The sequence below is a fragment of the Podarcis pityusensis genome, assembly GCF_964106645.2.
Source record: "Podarcis pityusensis genome assembly, chromosome: 2".
NCBI classification, from domain to species: Eukaryota; Metazoa; Chordata; class Lepidosauria; order Squamata; family Lacertidae; genus Podarcis; species Podarcis pityusensis.
The window spans coordinates 100,276,439-100,298,977 of NC_138029.1; the positions used below are offsets into that span (position 1 = coordinate 100,276,439).

Genomic DNA, 22,539 nt, shown 5'->3' on the forward strand with positions numbered 1-22,539 from the left:
AGTTCTGCCAGACAAAGCAGCGCATGTTCATCTTGGCAACTATATCTGGTATCCATCAGCTGCAGGCAAAGTAAATTTTGCCTGAGGTTTAGAGCTCCTGGATTTTAATTCTCTGCAAAGGACCATCCACGTTCTCTACCCCAAAATTCCCTTGACTGAATCCCTAATGTCCCTTGTTTCGCTCTCGTAGATTTGAGCCTGACTTAGGGTCTAACTCGCATGTTATATGTCAGGAAAGCTGAACTATCAGCTTGCTGGCCTCATCAATCTCCACAAGCATTTTGGGGGGTGAGATGCCCTTTAATTTTGGCTGTGGCAGCAAATAAATGTACACATATTACATTGATGTATAAGTTTCAGTACCCAATTCTGCAAAGTGGTCTCTTTATTTACCCCTGGGGTTAGGTGAGAAAAAGAAAAAACTCAGACAATTTTATCAGAAAAATGTCTTCTTGGGCTCAGCTTCACTGGAAACCTTTATAATAATAAAATTCAGTGGCAGTAAAATAATGCCTTTATTTGTAACGAGCCAAGCTCATGATTTTTGACATTACTTGGAAGCCTTCCTGATATTGAATGGCGAGGTTGTTTAAAAAAAGAGAGGAATGGAATCTGTTTCTGGGGAAATATCTGGTGTGAAGCTCTTTGTGTAGTTTGTGTCAGTCATAAAATGATAAGAGAAAATGGTTGCTGAATGATCAGGTTAGGACTGTGTCTTGTGCAAAAGTCTTAGGACAGGTTTTTGTGGAGGCATTCTGGGACAATGCATGAATTGGGGTTTGTATAGTCTAGCTGGAAGTTGTCTAAATCTAACCAGAATTTACAGGCAAACAACAACAAAACTTTGGTAAGCTTTATATTAGCATGTGAATTACTGTTAATGTTAGTAAACATGGAACAGAAACTGAATTGTGTAGTGCAAGTCATTCGAACTGTATGTTGTTCTTACGCATGTTCATAATGTTAAGACCTCGTAGGCCTAGATCCAGAAAACTCTCCTGTTAGAAAAAGTGATGAGCAACCACCACATGACTGGGTCCGAATGTCAAATGGGTGTTTCTCAACAAGAGAAGTCAGTGGCAACACTTAGCTCTCTTCAAGGTCTCTCTCTCTTCACTTTTTTTGTTCTGTGCACCAGATCGCCACCAGAAGAGGCCAGCTGTGTACACCCCAGCCATACAGCAGGCACTGTGAATTATAAGCTATGAAAGAGTAATGAAAATACAAGCATCCCTTATACCAAGTCAAACCGTGGATCCTTCTAAGAGAGCACTGTCCACTCTGGCTAGCAGTAGCTCTTAGGAAGAGGCCCTTTAAAAAGAGGATTAGACAAATTCATGGAGAACAAGGCTACACTGGTGGGTATCTCCACAGTCAGAGGCAGTATTCTGAATACCAGTTGCTGGAAACAGCAAGAGGGGACAAGTCTGTTGCCTTTGGGCTTTCCCATATTGCAACTGATAATGAGCTGGCCTGATCCAGCAGGCTCTTCTTATGTTCTTTCTCAGGCCTGGTACCTTTTTTTCTAGAGATGCTTGGGATATTCTGCACACAAAGCATGTGCTTTACTGCTGCTCTGTGGCTCTTCTCTGTTAAGAGGCCATGGGGAAGGAATGCTGACTCTCCAACGTAGAGGATCCACTGTCGGTGAGCAATTTCCCCAATGCCATGCAACTTTCCCTACAAAATGTTCCCTGGTTCTTCCATTTTGGGGCCATTTTGAGTGAGGGGCACAGGCACGAAGCTCCGACATAGGCAGTTATCCGGGACTAAACGTGGAGGAAAGTATTTGCTGTCTAAGTGGCTGGGAAGGCTCTAAGCTTATACAGATTTGAAGCAGTGTAGTAATGAGCACTACATAGCATTTGCTGTGTGCTCATAGGAAACTGGGCTTGTTATTTGCTTCTAGGCTTTTGGAGTCAGCGGGGGGCAGGGAGGCAATAGTGTGTGAAGGCCATCTATAAATGCTGTACATCTGAAGTCACTTTAAGAAATACAAAAGAGCTATTTCCCATTCAGAAAATCAGGTGATGCAGATTTAGGCCTCACTTGCGATGTCTGCCCCATTCTTTAGTGCTTCCTCTTCACTTCCCAGAGGGACTGCTTCGGGGCCACCATTCATCTCTTCTGCTCCCGTGGCGTTTCCTTCTGCAGTTACTGTCCTTACAGGTCCATCGCCCTTCTTTTGCGCTTCTATTTTTTCCCTTGCTTTCTTCTCTTTTGCAAGCATTCTGTAGTTGTAGTAATTCATAATGAAGAGGAATAGCCCAGCAAGCACCATCACTGCCCCACACTTGATGAACATGTATTTGTAGTCCCCAAACATGTCGATGAGAGTTCCTGCGAAGGGAGAAAGAAAAAGGGCTGTCAATCAACCAAAAAGGATTAATCATTACTTTCAGCCTATTCAGCTGGATAAATAATCAATCAAGCGTGTATTAAGTAGTAACTCCGGCCCAAAAAAACAAACAGATCAAAGGTTGACTAACTATACAGCTTCACAGAAGGGAGCACTAAGCCTTGTATGTACTACACAATGAGGTTTCTATGGCCCAACAAGGCTCTGAACCCAGATTGCCAAAGTCTCAGAACCAAACCAGCCCCTGTGATCATCCTCTGAGGCCCTTCTACGTGTGCCTCCTCCATAAGAGGGACCGAGAGCGGCAACACAAGAACGGGGCTTTCATAGCTGTCAACTTTCAGATTTGAAAATAAGGGATCAGCAGCCTCACCTGTCCCGGGGACAGTCTACAGGATATCTAACAATCCGGGATAGCAGCGGGAAGCAGCAGGAAACAGCGCTGGAATAAGGGAATTTCCCGCAAAAAAAGGGAAGGTTGACAGCTATGGGCTTTTCTGCAATGGCTCCCATGTGCAAGTGTGTGGGTTTCCTCCCTCCCTCAACTGAGGGTTTAGTTAAAGGGTTTAGTTAAAAGGCAGTGCCAGTGTTTTAGGGGAGGTTAGAGTTTAGTATAGGGACGCAGGTGGCGCTGTGGGTTAAACCACAAAGCCTAGGACTTGCCGATCAGAAGGTTGGCGGTTCGAATCCCCGGAACGGGGTGAGCTCCCGTTGCTCGCTCCCTGCTCCTGCCCACCTAGCAGCACGTCAAAACTGCAAGTAGATAAATAGGTACTGCTCTGGCGGGAAGGTAAACGGCGTTTCCGTGCGCTGCTCTGGCTCGCCAGAAGCGGCTTAGTCCTGCTGGCCTCATGACCCAGAAGCTGTACGCCGGCTCCCTTGGCCAATAAAGCGAGATGAGCGCCGCAACCCCAGAGTCGGTCACGACTGGACCTAATGGTCAGGGTCCCTTTACCTTTACCTTTAGAGTTTAGTATGGCAGGAGTTAAGGAACAGAGTTACTTAGCAGTGGGTTGGAGAGAGAGTCAAAAAGCAGGATGCCAATGTCTGTTTTGAATCCAATGTTGTGGCTATAGGAGAAACCAGAACTACTTGTAATGCAATGCTGGAGATCCCTCCATTAGATTCAGGTTGTGTTTATGTGTAAATATTTCATAAAGACATCACAGCCTCCTCTGTGCTTCATTATCTAAAACAGTCAACCTTCTTATACCTACGGCCCACTAATGCATCTTTCTTTATGGTAAAATTTCCTTACCGCCCACCAGTGCTCGATGGAAAGAGGATTCAGCTTGTGCTGTAGAACCCCCTACCACCCAGTGGTGGAGCTTCATGCTCCAGCACCGGGGGGTGGAGAGCAGGCGGGGGCAGGGCTGATGTGCGTCCTGGGGGCTGAAGGCGGGGGGGGGGCAGCCGTGATGGCACCCACTGGGATTGCACTGCTGGGAGGGGTCCGCTCCCCCTGCACTCCTCTTCCTCCGCCAGTGTTACCGCCCACCTAGAATCCTGAAACGCCCACTAGTGGGCAGTAGGGACCAGTTTGACAACCCCTGGTCTAAAAGGAAACACAGGCCCTGGGTTAAAGCGCACCTGCAACCCCTGGAATTTTGCGCCCCTCGAAGATCAGGGTAGCGTGTAACAATACTTTATTTTGCCTGTCCTAAATTTTCCATTCCAGCTTCACTGGATGACCATGGGTTTCAGTATTTTGAGAAAGTGAGGAAAATGTCTCTCTATCCACTTTCTCCACAACTTGCATAATTTTATATACTTCTATCATGTCCCCTCTTGTTTGCCGTTCCCACCCACCCCGCCAGAGGCTAATTGAAGTAATTCTCACTTTCTGCTAATCAGAATGACCTAGAGGTCTGCTAAATACATTTCACCAAGCGCTTTAATGAGGAGAGTACTGGAGAATTCAGCAGTAGAAGAGTCTCACCCTGTTCCCCCCTTTGAGAGTAAGGCGATGTCATAAAGCACACCGGGAACAATTTACTTAGTTCATTAAAGCAAAACGCAGTGGTAGGTTATTAAATGCCAAAGAACCAATCAATGTGCTGCTTATTAAAATGGAGGAAACAATGCTGCAAAACTCATATTGCAAACTATTACACAGCAGTTTCTAGCCTCATTACCAAGCTTTAGCAATTAGCTTAATCTGCTTCATAAAATTGTATATAACTTGGGAAATGGCTGCTTTAAAACAAAATCCAAGTTATCCTGAATGGAATAAAGTTTCCCCTCAAAAGGAAGGTAATGTGCAGGTGTTCTTCCATGCAAAGGACAAAAAGGGAAGAAGTGAATTGCTCATCGAGGTAATAAAACAAAACAAAAAAAGGGGCCTGTATTTTTGTAAATCTTTTGAATTACACTATCGGAGGTCCATTTGCCTGGAAATGCTTTTGGGGTAGCATAAGTTACAATATTATCCACTAAGCAGTTGCATTTTAATGGTTATATCTTCTAACCCACCAACCATCTAGGTAGGAAATGGTCCAAAGCCATTTCAGTCCCACTGTAATCCATAGGGATAAAGTAAATTTAAATGCAAGTGGAGCTGTTCTGTTAATTTGTGGATGCAAACCACAGAATCCAACCCTGTGCAGTGAGAGGATAGCATTGATCCTATATATTACTGAGCCTACCATATTTGGTCATTTATGTCCTTGCTGAAATACTCTCTTTAGTCCAGCACTGAGACAAAAAAAAAAAAAAAAAAAAAGTTTAGAGGCAACTTTTATCCTATAACTATGCAAAGATTTCTATCTAGCTAAATTCTATCTAGCTAAATTACCCCAAGGTCTGCAAAAGACTGCCGCTCTCATAAGTGTGTAGAATACTGTAGCAGTTCCCAAAAACATTTACTAAGATCAACCACTTGCAATTTACTACCACCCTGGTACATCACATCCATTTCTCTTCCATCTTAGTTCAATTCCATTCTCTTTTCATCTTAGCGCACCTTGCACTGGTGCTGCAGTAAGTACCCAGTGGGAAAGTGCTGGGTTAGATCAGCCCCTCCCTCTTGCCAGGCCTTGGTAATGCATACCAGACCAGCCCCTTCATTGATTAGAATAGATTTATTATGGGCTGACTTTGCATCTTACAGCAATGGAACCAAGCAGGAGAGCTGGCTGTTGCAACAACTCAAATTTCATTCATGAGAAGCGGCACCATTTATGTCAGGGTGTAATTAAACAGTAGAGCTGAATGCTGCTTAGATGCACTCCTACAAGGCAGATAAATAAATCTTAGCACTAATCAATGGGCTGCAGTTAAAATGCTAGCAAATACTACCTACTTGGTGTGCACATGCCAAGTTAATATCACAAGTCACCACCAAAAGCTTATCCACAAGGCTGTTTCCTAGGGGTACCACCATTTTGGAATTATAGCTCTAGCAAGTTATCTGGGAACATGGCCTCATACGGTAGTTGCAGAACACAACAAGTGTTAACAGGAATGGCACCTACTAATGAAATGATGCTCGCATTGTAATAAAACTGAAACCCACTGTCACTGCATTTGTGGATGGTTAAAGGGATTTTATTCTGAAAGTTACATGAATATTGCATCTAATTTCCCCCTTTCAAAAGTTTTGTCATATAGACACAACTCCCGCAGAGCTTTCTTGTAGAGAGCAGATTTTGCTATCAGAGGGTTTCTGTTGTTGTTTGAAGTTAATAAGCTTTTGATTGAACAGTTATACCTCTGAAGAACAAAAAGCAGGGATTATACAATAAAAACATCTGTGGATTCCAGCACTTGCAACCAGCTCCTCCACTCACCCCACCTCCCAGCTCTGGAAGGTTTCGTATTTGTTTAGAACTGTTTACTGAAGAGAGGCCTGTGTAGCTTCCTGTGTAATTGACCATATAAAACCCCTGTTGCCCAACCTGAATTCTTGGTATGACAGAGGGAGAGAAACATGGCTAGAATTCACATGTCCGTTCAGAAATAAGTGCTACTAAATTTAAAAGGTCTTAATTCCTAAAAGCAAACATATAAAGATAACAACCATGTGTCACTCTTCAAATTCTAATCTAAGTATTATCTACTTAGTTTGCCAGCAGTGGAACCAAAGGTCTTACAAGGTTACATCTCAGCAGTGGAGTTACATCTTAGCTTGCAAATACCTTACATTTAAGCAGCAGAGATTTCACTATGTTCATCTGAATTTGTTTGAAGAAGAAACTTTGATTTGGCACTTCAGCTCCGCAAGACCCATTTCAATTAGTTTGCAGGGGATCTGAACTTTCTAGCTGTGCTGCATTTTCAACCAGGGGACAGAGCATGTGGTGGCCAGCCATCTTATATCAGTTGCCATTCAAGCTGCAATCTTACCTGGGAGCATGTCCCATTGAAACTGCATTGCTGGAAAACTCAAGGAAAGAGGGTTTGGTCCAGCAAAAGGAAGAAACAGTGGGTCAACATTCAAAGTGGTGGAGCGCACCTTAAAACCTGATGTCCCCTACTCAAAGTCAAAGAATTCACAGATCTGTTCCCAACTGCAAACAGAATAGTGAGCGGAAGTATAGAAATATCCTTACCCCCAATAGGTGGCCCAAGTAAGATCGTGCAGCATTCCACTATAGTGACGAGTCCAACAGCACTTGTGAATCGGCTGGCACCAACCAGGTCCATGAGAGTTTCAAACAGCATTGCACAAACCATACCAAAGGCCAGCCCGTAGAAGACGGAATACACTACCAGGCCTGTATAGCCTGTTGCTAATGGGCACAGCAGATGGCATGTTCCATTAAAAGCAATGGAGAAGCTGAAGAAATACTGAATCTTTGGCCTCACCCACTTGCTGTTGGCAATGAGCCCCGTAGCTGGCCTAGCTATCATATCGACTATTGCCAGAATTGAAAGGAGGAAAGCTGCTGAATATTCATCAATCCCAAGGTGCTTTGCGTAAGGAGCCAAAAAAACAATAGGGGCAAAAAAGCCCAGAAACATCAGCACATTCCCTACCAAATAGATCAGGAAGCCCCTGTGCTTGAAAAGAGATAAATCAAGGAATTTGTTAAAGTTTTCGCAACAGTCTTTGTCCTCCTTCTCTTCGTCTCCAGGGTCAGCCATTTCAGCTATGCCCATATCAAGCTGTTCTTTAGCTAAAGTCTCTTTTGCTTGTTTATTTGTTTGCCTCTCAGAGGGGCCAGCTGGTGCGCCGATGGGCCTGAAGAGGGCTCCAGCCACACAGCAGTTCAGTAGTATCGCCCCAAGAATGAAAAAGCTCCCCCTCCACCCAAAGTTGTCGAAAAGGAGCTGGTTCAAGGGAGCGAGCGTACAAAGCATGACAGGGCTTCCTGCCATGGCAAGGCCGTTGGCTATTGGACGTCTCTTCAGGAAGTACTTTCCAATGATGATCACGGAAGGCTGGAGGTTGAGGGCAAGGCCAAGTCCTGTAACAGAGACAGATACAGAATTAATTCAGAAGGCAAAATGTGTTCCGGCACAGCAGGGACTGACTATGTGCCCCAGAGGGGTAGCCATGTTGTCCTTTCAGCATCAAAGACAACAAAGGAGCCTCATGCCCCCTTGCGACTAGATTTATTGTAGGCTAGAGAGGAAAATGATAAACTCTGGGGTCAAATGGCAATGAAATGCAAAAAGAGCTGTCTGTGACAATTCGATTAAAGCTTAAATGTATGCAGAATAAGCACAAATGATCATTCACACCAGCAGTAATTACTGATAATACAATCAAGCTAGAGCAGCCATGTTAATTATCTGTAATAGGATAGGAAATCGTACTTCTGGATATGTTCTAATCCAGCAGTCCTGTGCTGGAATCTTGCTTTTTAATTCCTTGGTTGCAGAAGAAGAGCTTAAGGTGATATGAGCTTTTGCAGACAACCGTCTTCTTCATCAAAAGATGAAATGAAATGAGAGAGAAAAGCTAGAAAACCTTTAAGATTTCAGCTCCTGAGGAGACTGTGATCACTAGACCAGCCTTTCTCAGCCTTGGGTCCTCAGATGTTGTTGGACTACAACTCCCGTCATCCCTGACCACTGGTTCTGCTAGCTAGGGCTGATGAGAGTTGTAGTCCAACCACAACTGTGGATCCAAGGCTGAGAAGGTTGCACAAGATTGTGTATCTTTCTCAGTTGTATAGAAGTTGAACTCTCTTGCCATCCCCCAAAGAATCCTGGAAATGGTAGTTCGCTGTGCATGTTGAAACTTCTTTCTCAGAAACAAAACAATTGTCCACTCAGCATGAGATCTGAAATCTGGATTCTAAGCTTCTTTTGTTTTTTAAAAAAGCTTGATAGGAGTAAAAAGATTTCCTGTATGCCAATGAATTCCCCAACTACTCTCAAGATTCCATCCACAAACTAGACTCAGAGCATGCCTATGCACAGAATAATGTTGAAGGAAAATCTATTCAAGAAAACTCTTAATTGTGCAATCATGGCAGCAGCAAAAAATACCACATATGCCATATATGCAGATGGAAATTTTACGGTGGAATGTTTGTGTTTTATAAGTACACACACAAAGTATTTCCTTGCGCTGTTAGAAACTATGATTCATGTGTGAGTTGAAGGGGTTCAACAGCCATCTTTGTTTCCTTCAACCTATTCATAATTTATTTATTTTTTAAATTAAAGCCAGGCTGATAAGTTGAGTATAGGAAAGAAAAAAAGACCCTCAGAATTCAGATGCAGTAAAAGGATTTAGTATACCAAGTAACGTAATGTGTTATGTTTAAACTCTAAAGAGCCAGTGTGGTGTAGTGGTTAAGAGAGGTGGACACGTAATCTGGGGAACCGGTTCGCGTCTCCGCTCCTCCACATGCAGCTGCTGGGTGACCTTGGGCAAGTCACACTTCTCTGAAGTCTCTCAGCCCCACTCACCTCACAGAGTGTTTGTTGTGGGGGAGGAAGGGAAAGGAGAATGTTAGCCACTTTGAGACTCCTTAGGGTAGTGATAAAGCGGGATATCAAATCCAAACTCCTCCTCCTCTAAACAGATAATTTTGCTCTTGGTCAGTCGAAAGGCAGAACAAGGAATAGGGATTCAGCCTGTGCTGAATAGGGTAGCACTATCCCTGAAGACACACACTAGCAGTTTGGCTGTGTTCCTGAACTCAGCCCCGAGGATGGATGTCAGCAGTGGCCAGAAGTGCATTTGCAGAGTTAAAACTAGTTTGCCAGCTGCACCCATTTCTTCAGATGTCCGATTTAGCAACAGTGGCACACGCCTTAATTACATCCCATTTGGATTGCTGTAACATGCTCTAGGTGGGGCTGCCTTTGAAAAGTGCTCAGAAACTTCAACTGGTTCAAAGAGCTGCAGCCAGGTTGACAACTAGGGCTGGCTATAGCGAGCATATGTTACAGCAGTTCCACTGGCTACCAGTCTATTCCTGGGCACAATTCGAAGTGCTGGTGATGACCTATAAAGCCCTATAAGGCCCAAGGTATCTAAAAGACCGTATTCTGAGATCCTCAGGAGAGGCTCTTCTCTCGGTCTCGCCACCCTCACATTTGTTTATTTGGAGTACAATTTCCATCAGCCCATTCCAGCATGGCTGTGCTGGCTGGGGGTGGCAGAAACTGTAGTCCAAAATATCCAGAGAGCACCATGTTGGTGAGGACTGATTTAAATATCCTCATTAGTGCAACAACAGCAGCAAGAGTATTGTTAGCCCATAAATGGAAGCAAGAAGAAATTCCGACGAAAGAAGAATGGCGGACAAAATTAACGGACTATGCAGAATTGGACAAAATGACAGGAAGGATTCGAAACCTGTGGGACCAGAGATTTACAGAAGATTGGAAGAAGTATATGAATTATTTGAAGAGCAACTGTAATCAACAAATTATGCTAGTAGGACTATAAGAAGTTTTGTAAGGAGAAATATACGAAGTGTTACAAAGTAGGAAAAGATAGAGATACTGGTTATGAGTTTGAAATGTAATAGGGAAAATAAGAAATGCATACTAAGAGATTAGATTGGAAAATTTTCAGACAGGATTGATGGAAGTAAAAAAAATTGAATAAGATGTAAAAGTATGTTTAATTACTGTTGAAAATGATATGTTAAAAAACTAATAAAATAAATAAATAAATAAAATCTTTATTAGACATCTACAGTGTCCATTATTCTAAGGAAAGTAAAGAAAGGTTTTATTATTACCTGTGATAAGCCCAGCGCATAAGTACAGTTGAAAAATGCTTGTGCAGAAGGATGCAGAAACCATCCCTATGCCACATAGCAAGCCTCCCAATATGACCACCGGTCGGCTACCGTAGCGGTTCACCAAAATGCTGCTGATGGGACCTAAAAAATAAATAAAATCAAAGTAGGAAAATGAATCCCCAAAACAAACATTTCTGGGGGGGAAATATTCTTTCAAGGTAAACTGGTTAAAATCGTTCAAAGATTCAATAATGCTCAGGTTATTACCAAGAGCATGGCTGCATGGTGCTTTTTGCAGGGGCATAGTACAGTGGTACCTCGGGTTGCATACGCTTTAGGTTACAGACGCTTCAGGTTACAGACTCCACTAACCCAGAAATAGTGCTTCAGGTTAAGAACTTTGCTTCAGGATGAGAACAGAAATCGTGCTCCGGCGGCGCGGAGGCAGCAGGAGGCCCCATTAGTTAAAGTGGTGCTTCAGGTTAAGAACAGTTTCAGGTTAAGTACGGACCTCCAGAATGAATTAAGTACTTAACCCAAGGTACCACTGTATGATCAACATGACATTCAACCCCTGTACATCAGATGCCTCGTAGTCTCCTCCCATCTGCAAGCCAGAAGGACAAGCTATGTGGGTGAAAATATGCTATCAGTGCAAGGTTCTTCCATGTCATGTTGCACTCATATATCCTAGCCCTATCCTTCCCCTCCCCTTATTTTTTTGCCTCCATGAAGAACAAACCATACCTGAAAAAATACTCTATAGTCATGCCCAGGTTCTTCCATAGGTTCCTGGCAGAAAGCACGATGTCACCCACAATTTTTGGGTAACGCCATATCACCCGGAATTTAATGCAAGGCGTTTTTTAAAAAAGCATCCTTCAGTGAACATGACTGTAGCAAGGTGACATGAGAGCTACCGCAACAAAATAGGAAAGCAAAGTTGTTTTGTGAAAATGAAAACGTGATTTCGAACACGGGAGGAGCGGCTGTGTTAACCTGCCGCAACGAAAAACAGGAACGATCCTTGTGGAACTTACAAGGTCTAATGAAAGGAGTCTGGTATAAGATCAGAACCTACTTCACCAAAGGCGCACAGGCTATTATGTGCAGTTGGCAGATTATCCATATTAGCTATAGCTATGGAGAAAGAGAGAAAATAGAAAGAGGGAAGCCAAAGGGCCATGGAATGCAGGAGGTCCCGTAGGTCTGTGACATTTCCATGCAAGGTTCAAGTGTAAGTTAGTGAGATACGGTGGCCATGCACAACAGCAATAATTGGCACAGCTAGGAATATCACCAATTGCAGAAGTTGCAAACGCTTACTCAGCTTACACTGTATACATTTCAGCTTTGAACAGAAATGTCATTTCACATAATCTGCCAACTGAAATAGCGCATTTCATTCATTTGATGAAGCATGGCTCAAGCTGCTGGAAGATTATTCCACAAGTGCATCTATTAATCTGAAAAAGTGTCACAAGACTCTTTGCTGTTTATGACGCCTAACTGCCACTTTAGATAGCAGGGAGAGAGAAATCAAAAGAGTGGTTCATATCATCTTAGCTGTGTGCAGGTTTAGGCCCTGATTCCATACTCCTTAATCAAAAAAAATTGGGGGCAGTGGTCGTCCTTCATGCTAAGTGTCTTCTTTTCTTACTGTTAAACGGAAAGGGGGGGGATTCATATATTTCTGTTTCTTAATTAGGAGAGTTAGGTGAAAATGAAGCTAGGAGAAACAGCTGGCAAGGAACTGGCACACTCATAAAGCTGCCATGTGCTTGTCTTGACCTTGCCGCAGAAGTGGCAGAAGCGTTGACAGATTCCCCTGAAAAGTTTTAGAGTTGAGGAAGTAGCCTCTGAGGTCTAGTCAACAGATGCTGAAGGTTTTATCAATACGGCCTACAGCTTTCAAAAACTGGGCGGGGGGGGCAGAGGGAGAAATGCCATCTGAGAACAATCAGTGGCATCAAGCAGCCTGCTGTCTGGTTCTTTCTAATTGGGGGGGGGGGCAAAGGGAATACTCTGGCTCCTCATCACACCCCAAATCCACTAAGAACACTTGTTTGCATGCCTTCAAGAACTGGGTGTGGGGTTTTTAGTGCAGACAGAAATAACCAAATGCACTGGCCTTCTTTTCAGGTCCCAGACTAAGTCAGCGAGACAACTGACTACTACACTCCTTCCTCTCAATGACCTTTTGAATTCTATGTATTCTATTAATCATCTGTCACAGGAGAAAAGGAATGAAAAAGTGAAGGGAAGCAAGGAAGCAAACAAACAAAAACCCTGGCATGTTTTTTCCCTTCTTCTTCTTCTATTGCTGGAATTAAATGCAGGACTCAGTTTGATCCAGGGATTACCTGGAAGAGCCATAGCTCAGTTGCAAAGCACATGATCTGTATGCAAAAGGTCCCAGATTTAGTCCTTAGCATATCCAAGGAGAGGGCCAGGGAAATACTCCTGTCAGGAGCCTGGAAGGGAGGAGGGAGGACTGATGCTTGTTGGTGTAAAAAGTACTGTGCGAAAATAACCGATGATGTGATTTGGGAAAAGACAGCTTCATACGTTCATAGCATGTGAAGCAATAATAATGGGAAGTCATTCTGTGCACAAGAATACATTTCCCTCGCCACTGAGTAAACACAATCCATCTTCCAACACTTGAGATTAGCATTTCTTAGCATGGGTGTATGGCTTCCAGGCAGGTACTGTATATGCTTGGCACAGAAACTATTCCTTGCTCAGGTGCAATAATGTCAGCTGTTCAGTCCTGTATTGTGATCCTTTGTTCACTCACCTGAATCTATGCAGTTTCCCCTGCTGAAAATGCAACAGCAGCACCAACCTGTCCAGGGTATATAGGCAGAGTGCTACTGAGGCTTTGGGAGGAATCTATTCTACCTATTATTAAAAGCTTCCTTCTTGTGACTTCTACCATGGGACACAGAAACATGCTAATTACTAAATTACTTATTAAAACCACTTTGAGGGTTGTGGTTGTTGTTTTTGTATAATCAACTGGTACAGTGGTACCTCGGGTTACACACACTTCCGGTTACAGACTTCGCTAACCCAGAAATAGTACCTCGGGTTAAGAACTTTGCTTCAAGATGAGAACAGAAATTGAGCTCTGGTGGCGTGGCGGCAGCGGGAGGCCCCATTAGTTAAAGTGGTACCTTAGATTAAGAACAGTTTCAGGTTAAGAACAGACCTCCCGAACAAATTAAGTTCTTAACCCGAGGTATCACTGTATATAACTTTTATGAAAGAAAATAAATAAAATAATTAAGGGGCAATGGTGAGATCAATTTGTCAGTAACGCATCAGCCATGATGAAAACTGAGTTAATATTGCCAGAAATCACTAAGAATACATTGTGAGGGGTCATTGTCAAATGAGATTTACTGCTGAGTAGGTGCTGAAGAAGGATCCTGGTTGTGGATCGTTGCTAGATTATTAAAGGATTTTTTAAAGGATGATTTATAGGATGATTTTTATATAGATAACTATGTACAGATATGATAGATTATTTTGTCCCTGCTGATGGGCATTTCCCTCTGTTTCACTTCATGGTGGGAAAGAAATGCCTCTGTACTAAAAGAGCCCTACTATGGATGCAAGCTACAACTCAGTGGAATTAGTGCTGATTTGACCTACTGAGAAAGGTTTACAGCTGTATTCTGCAAACAAGTGAGCATGAAGAGCCTGGACTTAAAACAGTATAACCCTGTTTACCGATTGGGGAATTGCAGCTATAGCCTTCCTGCTTCAACCGCTGCATCATTAATGGACATTCATTTAGAATTGGAACCTAGCAAAGTGCTTTTTTTGGTGCAATACTCCTTTATTCATCGTTGGAAGAGTCTGGTTAAGGCTTCTTTGCAGGATCAGACATACGGGAGTAGCAACCTCTTAATTCGACATGACCTCTCATTTGTTTACACATTGAAGGGTGAGTTATCGTCTTAATAGAAAGAGAATCCTTTTCAAGAGCCCTTCAAAATGCTCTTGGCTCAACTCTGCTGGACCCCAGCATGAGTGATTATGTAAATAATACCAGTGCATCATTTCTGGTAGACAAGAGGCAGAAAGAGTGCAGATTTGCCTGCAAAGGCAACTGACCTATGAACAACTCATGAGTGGTTGGAAAGGCTTGTTTCTATTGACAAACATTGCTGATTCAGAATAGTAGGTTTTGTAAAGAATCGCTAAGGTAGGTGACTATTATTTCCATCTAACAGATAATGAGCAGAGGCTAAGAAGTAGGGCATCGCCCAGTGCATTGTGTGTGATGCAAAACCCATGATTCTGTGGTCAAGGCAGCCCGCAGATCATCTGCACACCTTTTGCAGTAAGTCACTACAATTATTTTTGGTGTATTTTCAAATGAATGAATAGCACCAGCATTGACAAGTTAATGAGATACTGCCATTTCTTTGTCACTGACATGGAGTTTGCTAATAACTGTGCCAGAAATAAAAGCTCTGGCAGGGGGGAGATTCTCCCAAAAATGTGAAAGGAAATGTTCCATGTTTTGAGTTTAGCAACTAGTTTGGGGTGCAAATTTCTCTGGATGGGTGACTGAGATGACTAAAGGTTCTTTTATTTACTATAATGCCAACTCCAGCCTGCCATTCCCCCCCTTTAATATAGGGGAAGGGGTGGGAATTGAAGCAGATGAACAACCTTGTTATCAACTGGAAAATATGAGCTCGTCTTTCAATGTCCAGAATTTGTTCTGGAACATATGAAGCGGCCTTAGATCATGTCAGACTAATTGTCTGCCTAGCTGACGGCAGCTCTCCAAAATGTCAAGCAGCCTGCTGTCTGCTAACCACCACTTGCTAACTGGGCCCTTTAAACAGCCAAAAATTGGACTTGAGTTCTTCTGCATGCAAAATATACACTCCCGCTAACATTTGTTTATAAGGGCGTTTATAAACCACCAACTCATAATGAAAATATTGTGGCAGCGTACACCAGAAATACAATAAAAACATCATAGAATGATAAAACACAGGCATGAATGGCTTGTACAACTAGTATAAGGTCTGGAAGGTGCAATCTCATTATAGCACTTCTATGAGATCACTCAGGTTCCTGCATTTTTACACCACTTGTTTTAAATAGTGCCCATGATGTTAAAAGCAGTCCACCTCCAGACATGAGTGCAGCCAAGGGGGAGGCAGGGGGCAGCTGCCCCCCCTAAAAATCAACACATATCAATACAAATCTGAGGTTCTGCCCCCTAAAAAAAATCCTGGCTATGCCCATGCCTTCAGATTGTTTCTGTCAGTCTCCACCCTTAACTGAACAGATGTGTCTTCCCTTAAAGAAATCAGGGTCTCCGCTGAATCCAGTAACAGCATGCTAGGTAAAAATTAGTGGCAGCGCTGACTAGGGATAAAGTTAATTAATAGTGAGAAGTGCAAGTGAAGCCTTATTTACCTAGGGATCCATCAGCCACGCCATCCCCGGACCTTGGAGGGAACAAAAGTACCAGGAAAGCAAAATCTTCTTTGGAGAAAAAGTTTATTGAAATCTGTGCACAGAGACAATATCTGTACAGAGAGACAACCAGCTGGATAGCTCCTGAAAATATACTGGCTGTAAAGCAAGACACTTCAGCAAACTTTCTTATACTCTCTGAGCACTCTTCCCCCCTCCCATACCTTCTCAAATTATTCCCTTACGTGGCACATCTATATTGCTTGCTAAACACATTTTATTGCTTGCTAAACATTCCTGTCTTTCTATTTTGCTTGCTAAACACATTTTATTGCTTGCTAAACATTCCCTCCCCTCTCCTTCGTACACGTGTCTTTTCTCATCTTTGCATTAGTAAGCATAAGACAGGAAAAGGGGCCTCTTTAGCAGGCCTGGTTAAATCTGCACTTTTGACCCGCCAGCCAAATTTAGCAGGTCTGGTTAGTTATTGCTAACAGCAGCGGTTTCTTGCTAGCTGGCTAGGCAGGAAACGAACTTTTGACCTGTCAGCCAAATTTTGCAAGCAGTCACTGGCGGTGTGCTAACTGTCTGGCCAAAATTTGCAGAAGTAAGATTAGCACAGGATTAGCACAGGAATTTACTGCAGATAATATTTGAGAGCAACCTTTCTTAGGTACAGAGTTCTAAGCACAGAAAATATTGAGAGAAACCTTTTCCCATCTCCCTTTACTCCCTCCTCTTCTTTTGAACAATCTATTACTTAGATTCGTTCTGGGGTAGGGGTCTATATTCTCTCATTACAGCAATCACGCGAGGTCCCATCATGCGAGACATCATCTTTCCCATCATATTCTGCAAGCATTGCATCAAGCAGGGAATACAAAAGCAAAAAAGCAATAGAAGCATTATTGGGCCTATCACCATACTAACCCTGTTGGGTGGATTGAACTCTCGTGCTGCCTCCCTACTGACCAGAGCATATGGAAGCTGAAATCTTGGGGTGGCAATTCTTACTGGCACTTGTTTAGCAATTTCAATGCACACCTGGTTAAGGCTCCCACCCCTGCAATACTTGCATTAAGATAGGTTCCGTCCCATCTAACGCCTGGATTAAGATTAGAACCTGGTCCATCAGATGAGGTTGGTATAGTAACCTCATCAAACCCCTGTTTCCAGTAGTCAATGAGCACGCCATCTCTTACCACCGGCAAGACGAACCAGTCGTAGCAGAGGCCAGCAGGCCAGTAAGGGCGGTATGGCTCGGTAGGGTCAGGGCTGTGGGGCATAGAGCAAATCAATACAGAATATAACAGAAAAAAAAGGAAAAGAGAAAGTCCTTATGAAAGTATTAAATGTCCTGGTGGACTTCCTGGATCAGTCCCGGCACGGGTTTTCACGTTGGGGACGCTGCCCGCGGGCGTCCCTCCCATCCATTTCTTCAGCTGTGCGTTGAGATATATCAGCAGAGCGGTCATCAGCGGAGGGTCTGGAGATGGTCAGCCGAAGGGGTCAATCAGGATTTAACTGCACAGTTCAATCTATAGTGGTCACTCTGGTGTGGTGGACCCAAGGGGTGATGCCGGCGAATTTCACGGCGGTGGGTGTGGAGAGCAGGACGGTATAAGGTTCCAGCACGGGTGTAGCTGCGTCCGTGCCCAATCGTTTACCCACACTTCATCACCTGGCTCGAACTGATGCAGCCAACACACAGGGGTTGCGAGCCTGGGTCCACCTGTCGAGACAAAAGAAAACTCGGAAGAATATCTGGACTTAATTATTCAATTGCATATCCTGACCAGCATGTGGGGACAACATTCTGACATGGGACCGGTCTCCCAAGCACAATTTCAAAGGGTGACAGGTGGGTTCGCTTTGACGGGAGACTGCGGACCCTGAGTAATGCCAAGGGCAACATGGTCACCCAATTAGACCCGGTTTCCTGCGTCAGCTTGGACAGCTGATTCTTTAGAGTCCTGTTCATTCTCTCTACCTTTCCAGAACTCTGGGGTCTATAAGCAGTATGCAGCTTCCAGTTGATCTGGAGCGCTTTTGCCAGTCCCTGTAGGACTGCATGAACAAATGCTGGTCCATTGTCAGATCCTATGGACCTTGGCAATCCATAGCGAGGGATGATTTCCCTAAGCAGGCACCTGGTTACTTCAAATGCCTTTTCAGTCTTTGTTGGCCATGCTTCGGCCCATCCGGTGTAGGTGCACACTGCCACCAGCAGGTAGCGGTGTAGTCCACAATGGGGTAATTCAGTAAAGTCCACGACAAGATCTTCCATAGGTGCAGTTCCACTGTGCTGAACTCCTGGGGGAGCTAGTGGTCCGGTTCTGGGGTTATTCTTTTGACATAGCAGGCATTTCCTGGAAACCTGGGCTGCCAGTTGGTAGAGGTGGGCTATATAGAAGCATTTCTCCAGCTGCTTGGTTGTAGCATCTGGTCCTATGTGGGTTGAATCATGGTATCTCTGAGTAACCTGCCGAGAAAGGGACTCTGGAATCCATATCCTGTCATCAGGGGTAAGGTACCATCCTTCTTTGGACAATGTCAGCTCCTGAGCGTCTGCAGTGTCCCTTTCCTGCTTCGTATAAGCTGGCTTGTCAGTGGTGCTTAAAATTTTCTTCTGGGACCAGTGCTCCAATAACCGAGGCGGGGGCCAGTTCTTGGGCTGCTTCCTTGGCCACTCTGTCTGCCAATCGGTTTCCTCTGGCCACTTCTCCTGGTCCAGTCTTGTGTCCATAACAATGGATAACTGCCACTGCCTCGGGCTCCCATACAGCATCCAGAAGGTTCAACAAGGCTTGTGGGTGGGCCACCTGGCTTCCTCTGGAGGTAAGCAAACCTCTTTCTTTCCATAAGGCTCCATGGGCATGTAAAGTCAGGAATGCATACTTAGAATCTGTATAAATGTTTATCTTCTGTCCCTTTGCCAGGCTCAGGGCTCTGGTAAGCGCAGTTAGCTCTGCCAGCTGGGCCGATGTTCCAGGCGGGAGTGACTTTGCTTCGATCACCTGGTCTTCCAGGGCTACCACTGCATAACCTGCCTTCCGGTGTCCAGCCTCAATGAAGCTGCTTCCATCCATAAACCATGATGGCCACTGGGGGTCTGCTTCATCTTTAAGGTCAGGCCTGCTAGAATACACCTCATCCATTACTTCAATGCAGTCATGCGTGGGCTCCTCACCTACTCCTACCGGTAATAGGGCAGCTGGGTTGAGGGTTGTGGTGACTTGGAATTTCTAACGCGGATGTAGTAGCATCTGACATTTCCTCATTTTAGCCTGGGAGAGGAAATAGGTGCCTTTCGGCAGATGGCACGCTGACTCTTTCCTAAGCGGCCTCGCCCTCCTCTTCTTCTTCTAATGGTGGACCTCCCGTCTTCAGGGCCATCAACTTCTTTGCCTGGTACTTCTCCTTTTTTCTTCTGGGCCTCTTCCTCTCTCTGATTATAAGTGGTTTGGGCTATTTTCTAACATCCATTTCAGGGTGTGGCCCATCTGGATTTTTCGGCAAATATCGGGCGCTGCTTGGGCTACAAAGGCAGTTTTTATGATAGGGGCATGGATATACTGGCGGTAGGCTTCCTTCAGCTTCTTTAAGTAGGCTCCAGGGGCCTCCTCTGTTCCTTGCACTATTTCTCTGGCCTCCACAAAGTTGGTGGGTTTTCTGGCTGCCCTCCTCATGCCATTTAAGACATTCTGGCGATAAGTGGTGAGGGTATTTTGCCCTTCAATGGTCTGATAATCCCAATTCAGTGTAGTTTCAGGATATCCTGTTGCAACAGCTTGATCTCCTGCCCCCTGCGCTCTCATGTGTGCTCGGGCTTCAGCATGAATTCGCCTATCCTCCTCCTCTGTAGCTAGCAGGGCATCCATCAAATATTGCACATCATAAAAAGTGGGGTTGTATGTTTTAAAAAAAATTCCCTCAAACAGCTTAATGATTTTGGCAGGGTTTTCTTCAAATGAAGGGTTTTGGTTCTTCCAATTACAAACATCTGCACTAGAGAAGGGGACATGTTGAACTGTATAAGTTCTATTGGGCACCACCCCGTTAGGTCCCGTGGGGGCTGGAGGGTCATACACTCTATGGAGAGGCATCACTCTGGCCGCGCCCTCCTCCTGTGTTTTATGTGCCCTATGGAGGGTCACTCTTTTCACTGCCTTCCCCACTCTTTCTGCCACTTTCTTCTCTGTTCCCCTACACATCCCGCTGTTTTTAACATATGGGGACTGACGTCCACTTCTCCTGCATAAGGTTGCACATACTTTCTCAAACGTTCTGCCTGTTCTTATTATCACCTATCAACTTAACTAATCTTTTTACAAATTCATCATCCTCACCATCCTCTTCTCGTTCCTCCCTTTCTCCATCCTCGCCCAGGTCTACCAATGCATTGTCCACGGGATTGGGGGCTGGGCCATCTGTTCCCTGTGGCGGGGGTGGTGCCAGGGCTGTTGCCGGGGCATGAGGTGGTGGGGCATCAAAACTTTTATCTTCTTCCCTCTCTGAATCCTGGAGGACTGGGGGGTTGTCCTCCTGTCTTCCTGACTGAGCAGATACGGCTGCCTGAGACTTTTTGGCAGCATGACTTCAGCCAGGAGGGGGGGGGGGGTTCTGTTCCACATTGGTCTTCCATGTGGAAATGTAGGGGATTTGATCAGGGTGGACATTCAAAATGTTCTGATATAATGGATTAATGAGTTGCAAATCAAGGGTCCTGATGGACGGCCAATTTGTTATTTTGGGGTGGGCCAATCTAATTTACACAATGTCCTCATACTCCCCTCTCATCAGCTTGAATCCCCAAAAGCATTTCAAAGGGGTACTTTTACTTTGGCCAGAACCCATTTCTTCCAGATACTTCACACACAACAGACCTACAATCGCTCGGCCAAGGGGACACTAAGCCCTGGCCCACACTTGACAATTCAGCCACTAGAGTATCTTGACATGCAACATACAACATACAAAACACATCAATATAATTTCAACATGTAACACACTAAACACACCAAAATAATTTCAGCATGCAATACACAAAACACACCAAAATAATTTTCCCTCCTTCTTCTGTTCCAAATTTTTGCTGGTGGCACTTTACTGCACAACCAATCCCCTTATTCCTGGTGGCTGGCACTCTACTGCCCAACCAATCCCCTTATTCCTGGTGGCTGGCACTCTACTGCCCAACCAGGTGAGGCTGATCAGACCTCGCCCCCCTTTTCCTTGGGGGCCCACGCCCTTTCCCTTGGGCTTACCTTTTTCCGCTGCGGACCTGTCCCCTCGGCGCCGTCCTCTTTGTTTTTCTCCCTCAACAAGATGTCTCCACTGCAGGACAGTGTGGCTGGCTCCCCCCACGAAACAGGTGGGGTGCGCACGGAAGCCTGCAAACGCTGCTGAGCTGTTCACCTTGGTTGAGCCTGGCCCTCCGGTCCGTATTGGGGAGAGGGCTTATCCCGGACGAGCCCCCAAAGAAATGAAGCCTTATTTACCTAGGGATCCATCAGCCACGCCATCCCCGGACCTTGGAGGGAACAAAAGTACCAGGAAAGCAAAATCTTCTTTGGAGAAAAAGTTTATTGAAATCTGTGCACAGAGACAATATCTGTACAGAGAGACAACCAGCTGGATAGCTCCTGAAAATATACTGGCTGTAAAGCAAGACACTTCAGCAAACTTTCTTATACTCTCTGAGCACTCTTCCCCCCTCCCATACCTTCTCAAATTATTCCCTTACGTGGCACATCTATATTGCTTGCTAAACACATTTTATTGCTTGCTAAACATTCCTGTCTTTCTATTTTGCTTGCTAAACACATTTTATTGCTTGCTAAACATTCCCTCCCCTCTCCTTCGTACACGTGTCTTTTCTCATCTTTGCATTAGTAAGCATAAGACAGGAAAAGGGGCCTCTTTAGCAGGCCTGGTTAAATCTGCACTTTTGACCCGCCAGCCAAATTTAGCAGGTCTGGTTAGTTATTGCTAACAGCAGCGGTTTCTTGCTAGCTGGCTAGGCAGGAAACGAACTTTTGACCTGTCAGCCAAATTTTGCAAGCAGTCACTGGCGGTGTGCTAACTGTCTGGCCAAAATTTGCAGAAGTAAGATTAGCACAGGATTAGCACAGGAATTTACTGCAGATAATATTTGAGAGCAACCTTTCTTAGGTACAGAGTTCTAAGCACAGAAAATATTGAGAGAAACCTTTTCCCATCTCCCTTTACAAGCTCTGATGGAGCTTGCACATTTGTGCACAAACTGATCTCCTGCTTCAAATGCAAGAGCACATGAGCAGTCTTCAATAAATTCTTAACTCCAAAATTGTCACCACTGTTCTCATTCTCCGAGCTTAACCTCAGAAGCTCTGCTTAACTCACTGCCTGAAGGCAACGAAAAGATCCCATGGGGAGGTGGGCTGGTTCAGGTGCAGGGGACTGGAGGCGGGGTTTAAATAATAATGTAGAATATCAAATGCTATTTATTTGTGGAGGCAAAATAAACAGCTGCGTATCTTACTACAGAATACAGAATATACAATATAAAAAGAAGTTTTAAAAACACACCATTCT

The 22,539-nt window shown here is 44.5% G+C and overlaps 1 protein-coding gene across 2 annotated transcripts in view; it reads right to left on the minus strand.

Moving 5' to 3' along the window:
* Window positions 1-496: 496 nt before the first annotated feature.
* LOC308471599 (monocarboxylate transporter 2-like) overlaps window positions 497-22,539 on the minus strand; it is a 34,141-nt gene continuing 12,098 nt past the window's right edge. For both annotated transcript variants that reach the window (XM_080995812.1, XM_080995813.1), the window contains exons 3-5: window positions 10,510-10,653; window positions 6,910-7,767; window positions 497-2,340 (exon numbers count right to left, since the gene is read on the minus strand). In XM_080995812.1, the coding sequence (XP_080851938.1) occupies window positions 2,039-2,340; window positions 6,910-7,767; window positions 10,510-10,653 (1,304 nt within the window). In that variant the 3' untranslated portion in view covers window positions 497-2,038. The remainder of the gene's footprint in view (window positions 2,341-6,909; window positions 7,768-10,509; window positions 10,654-22,539) is intronic.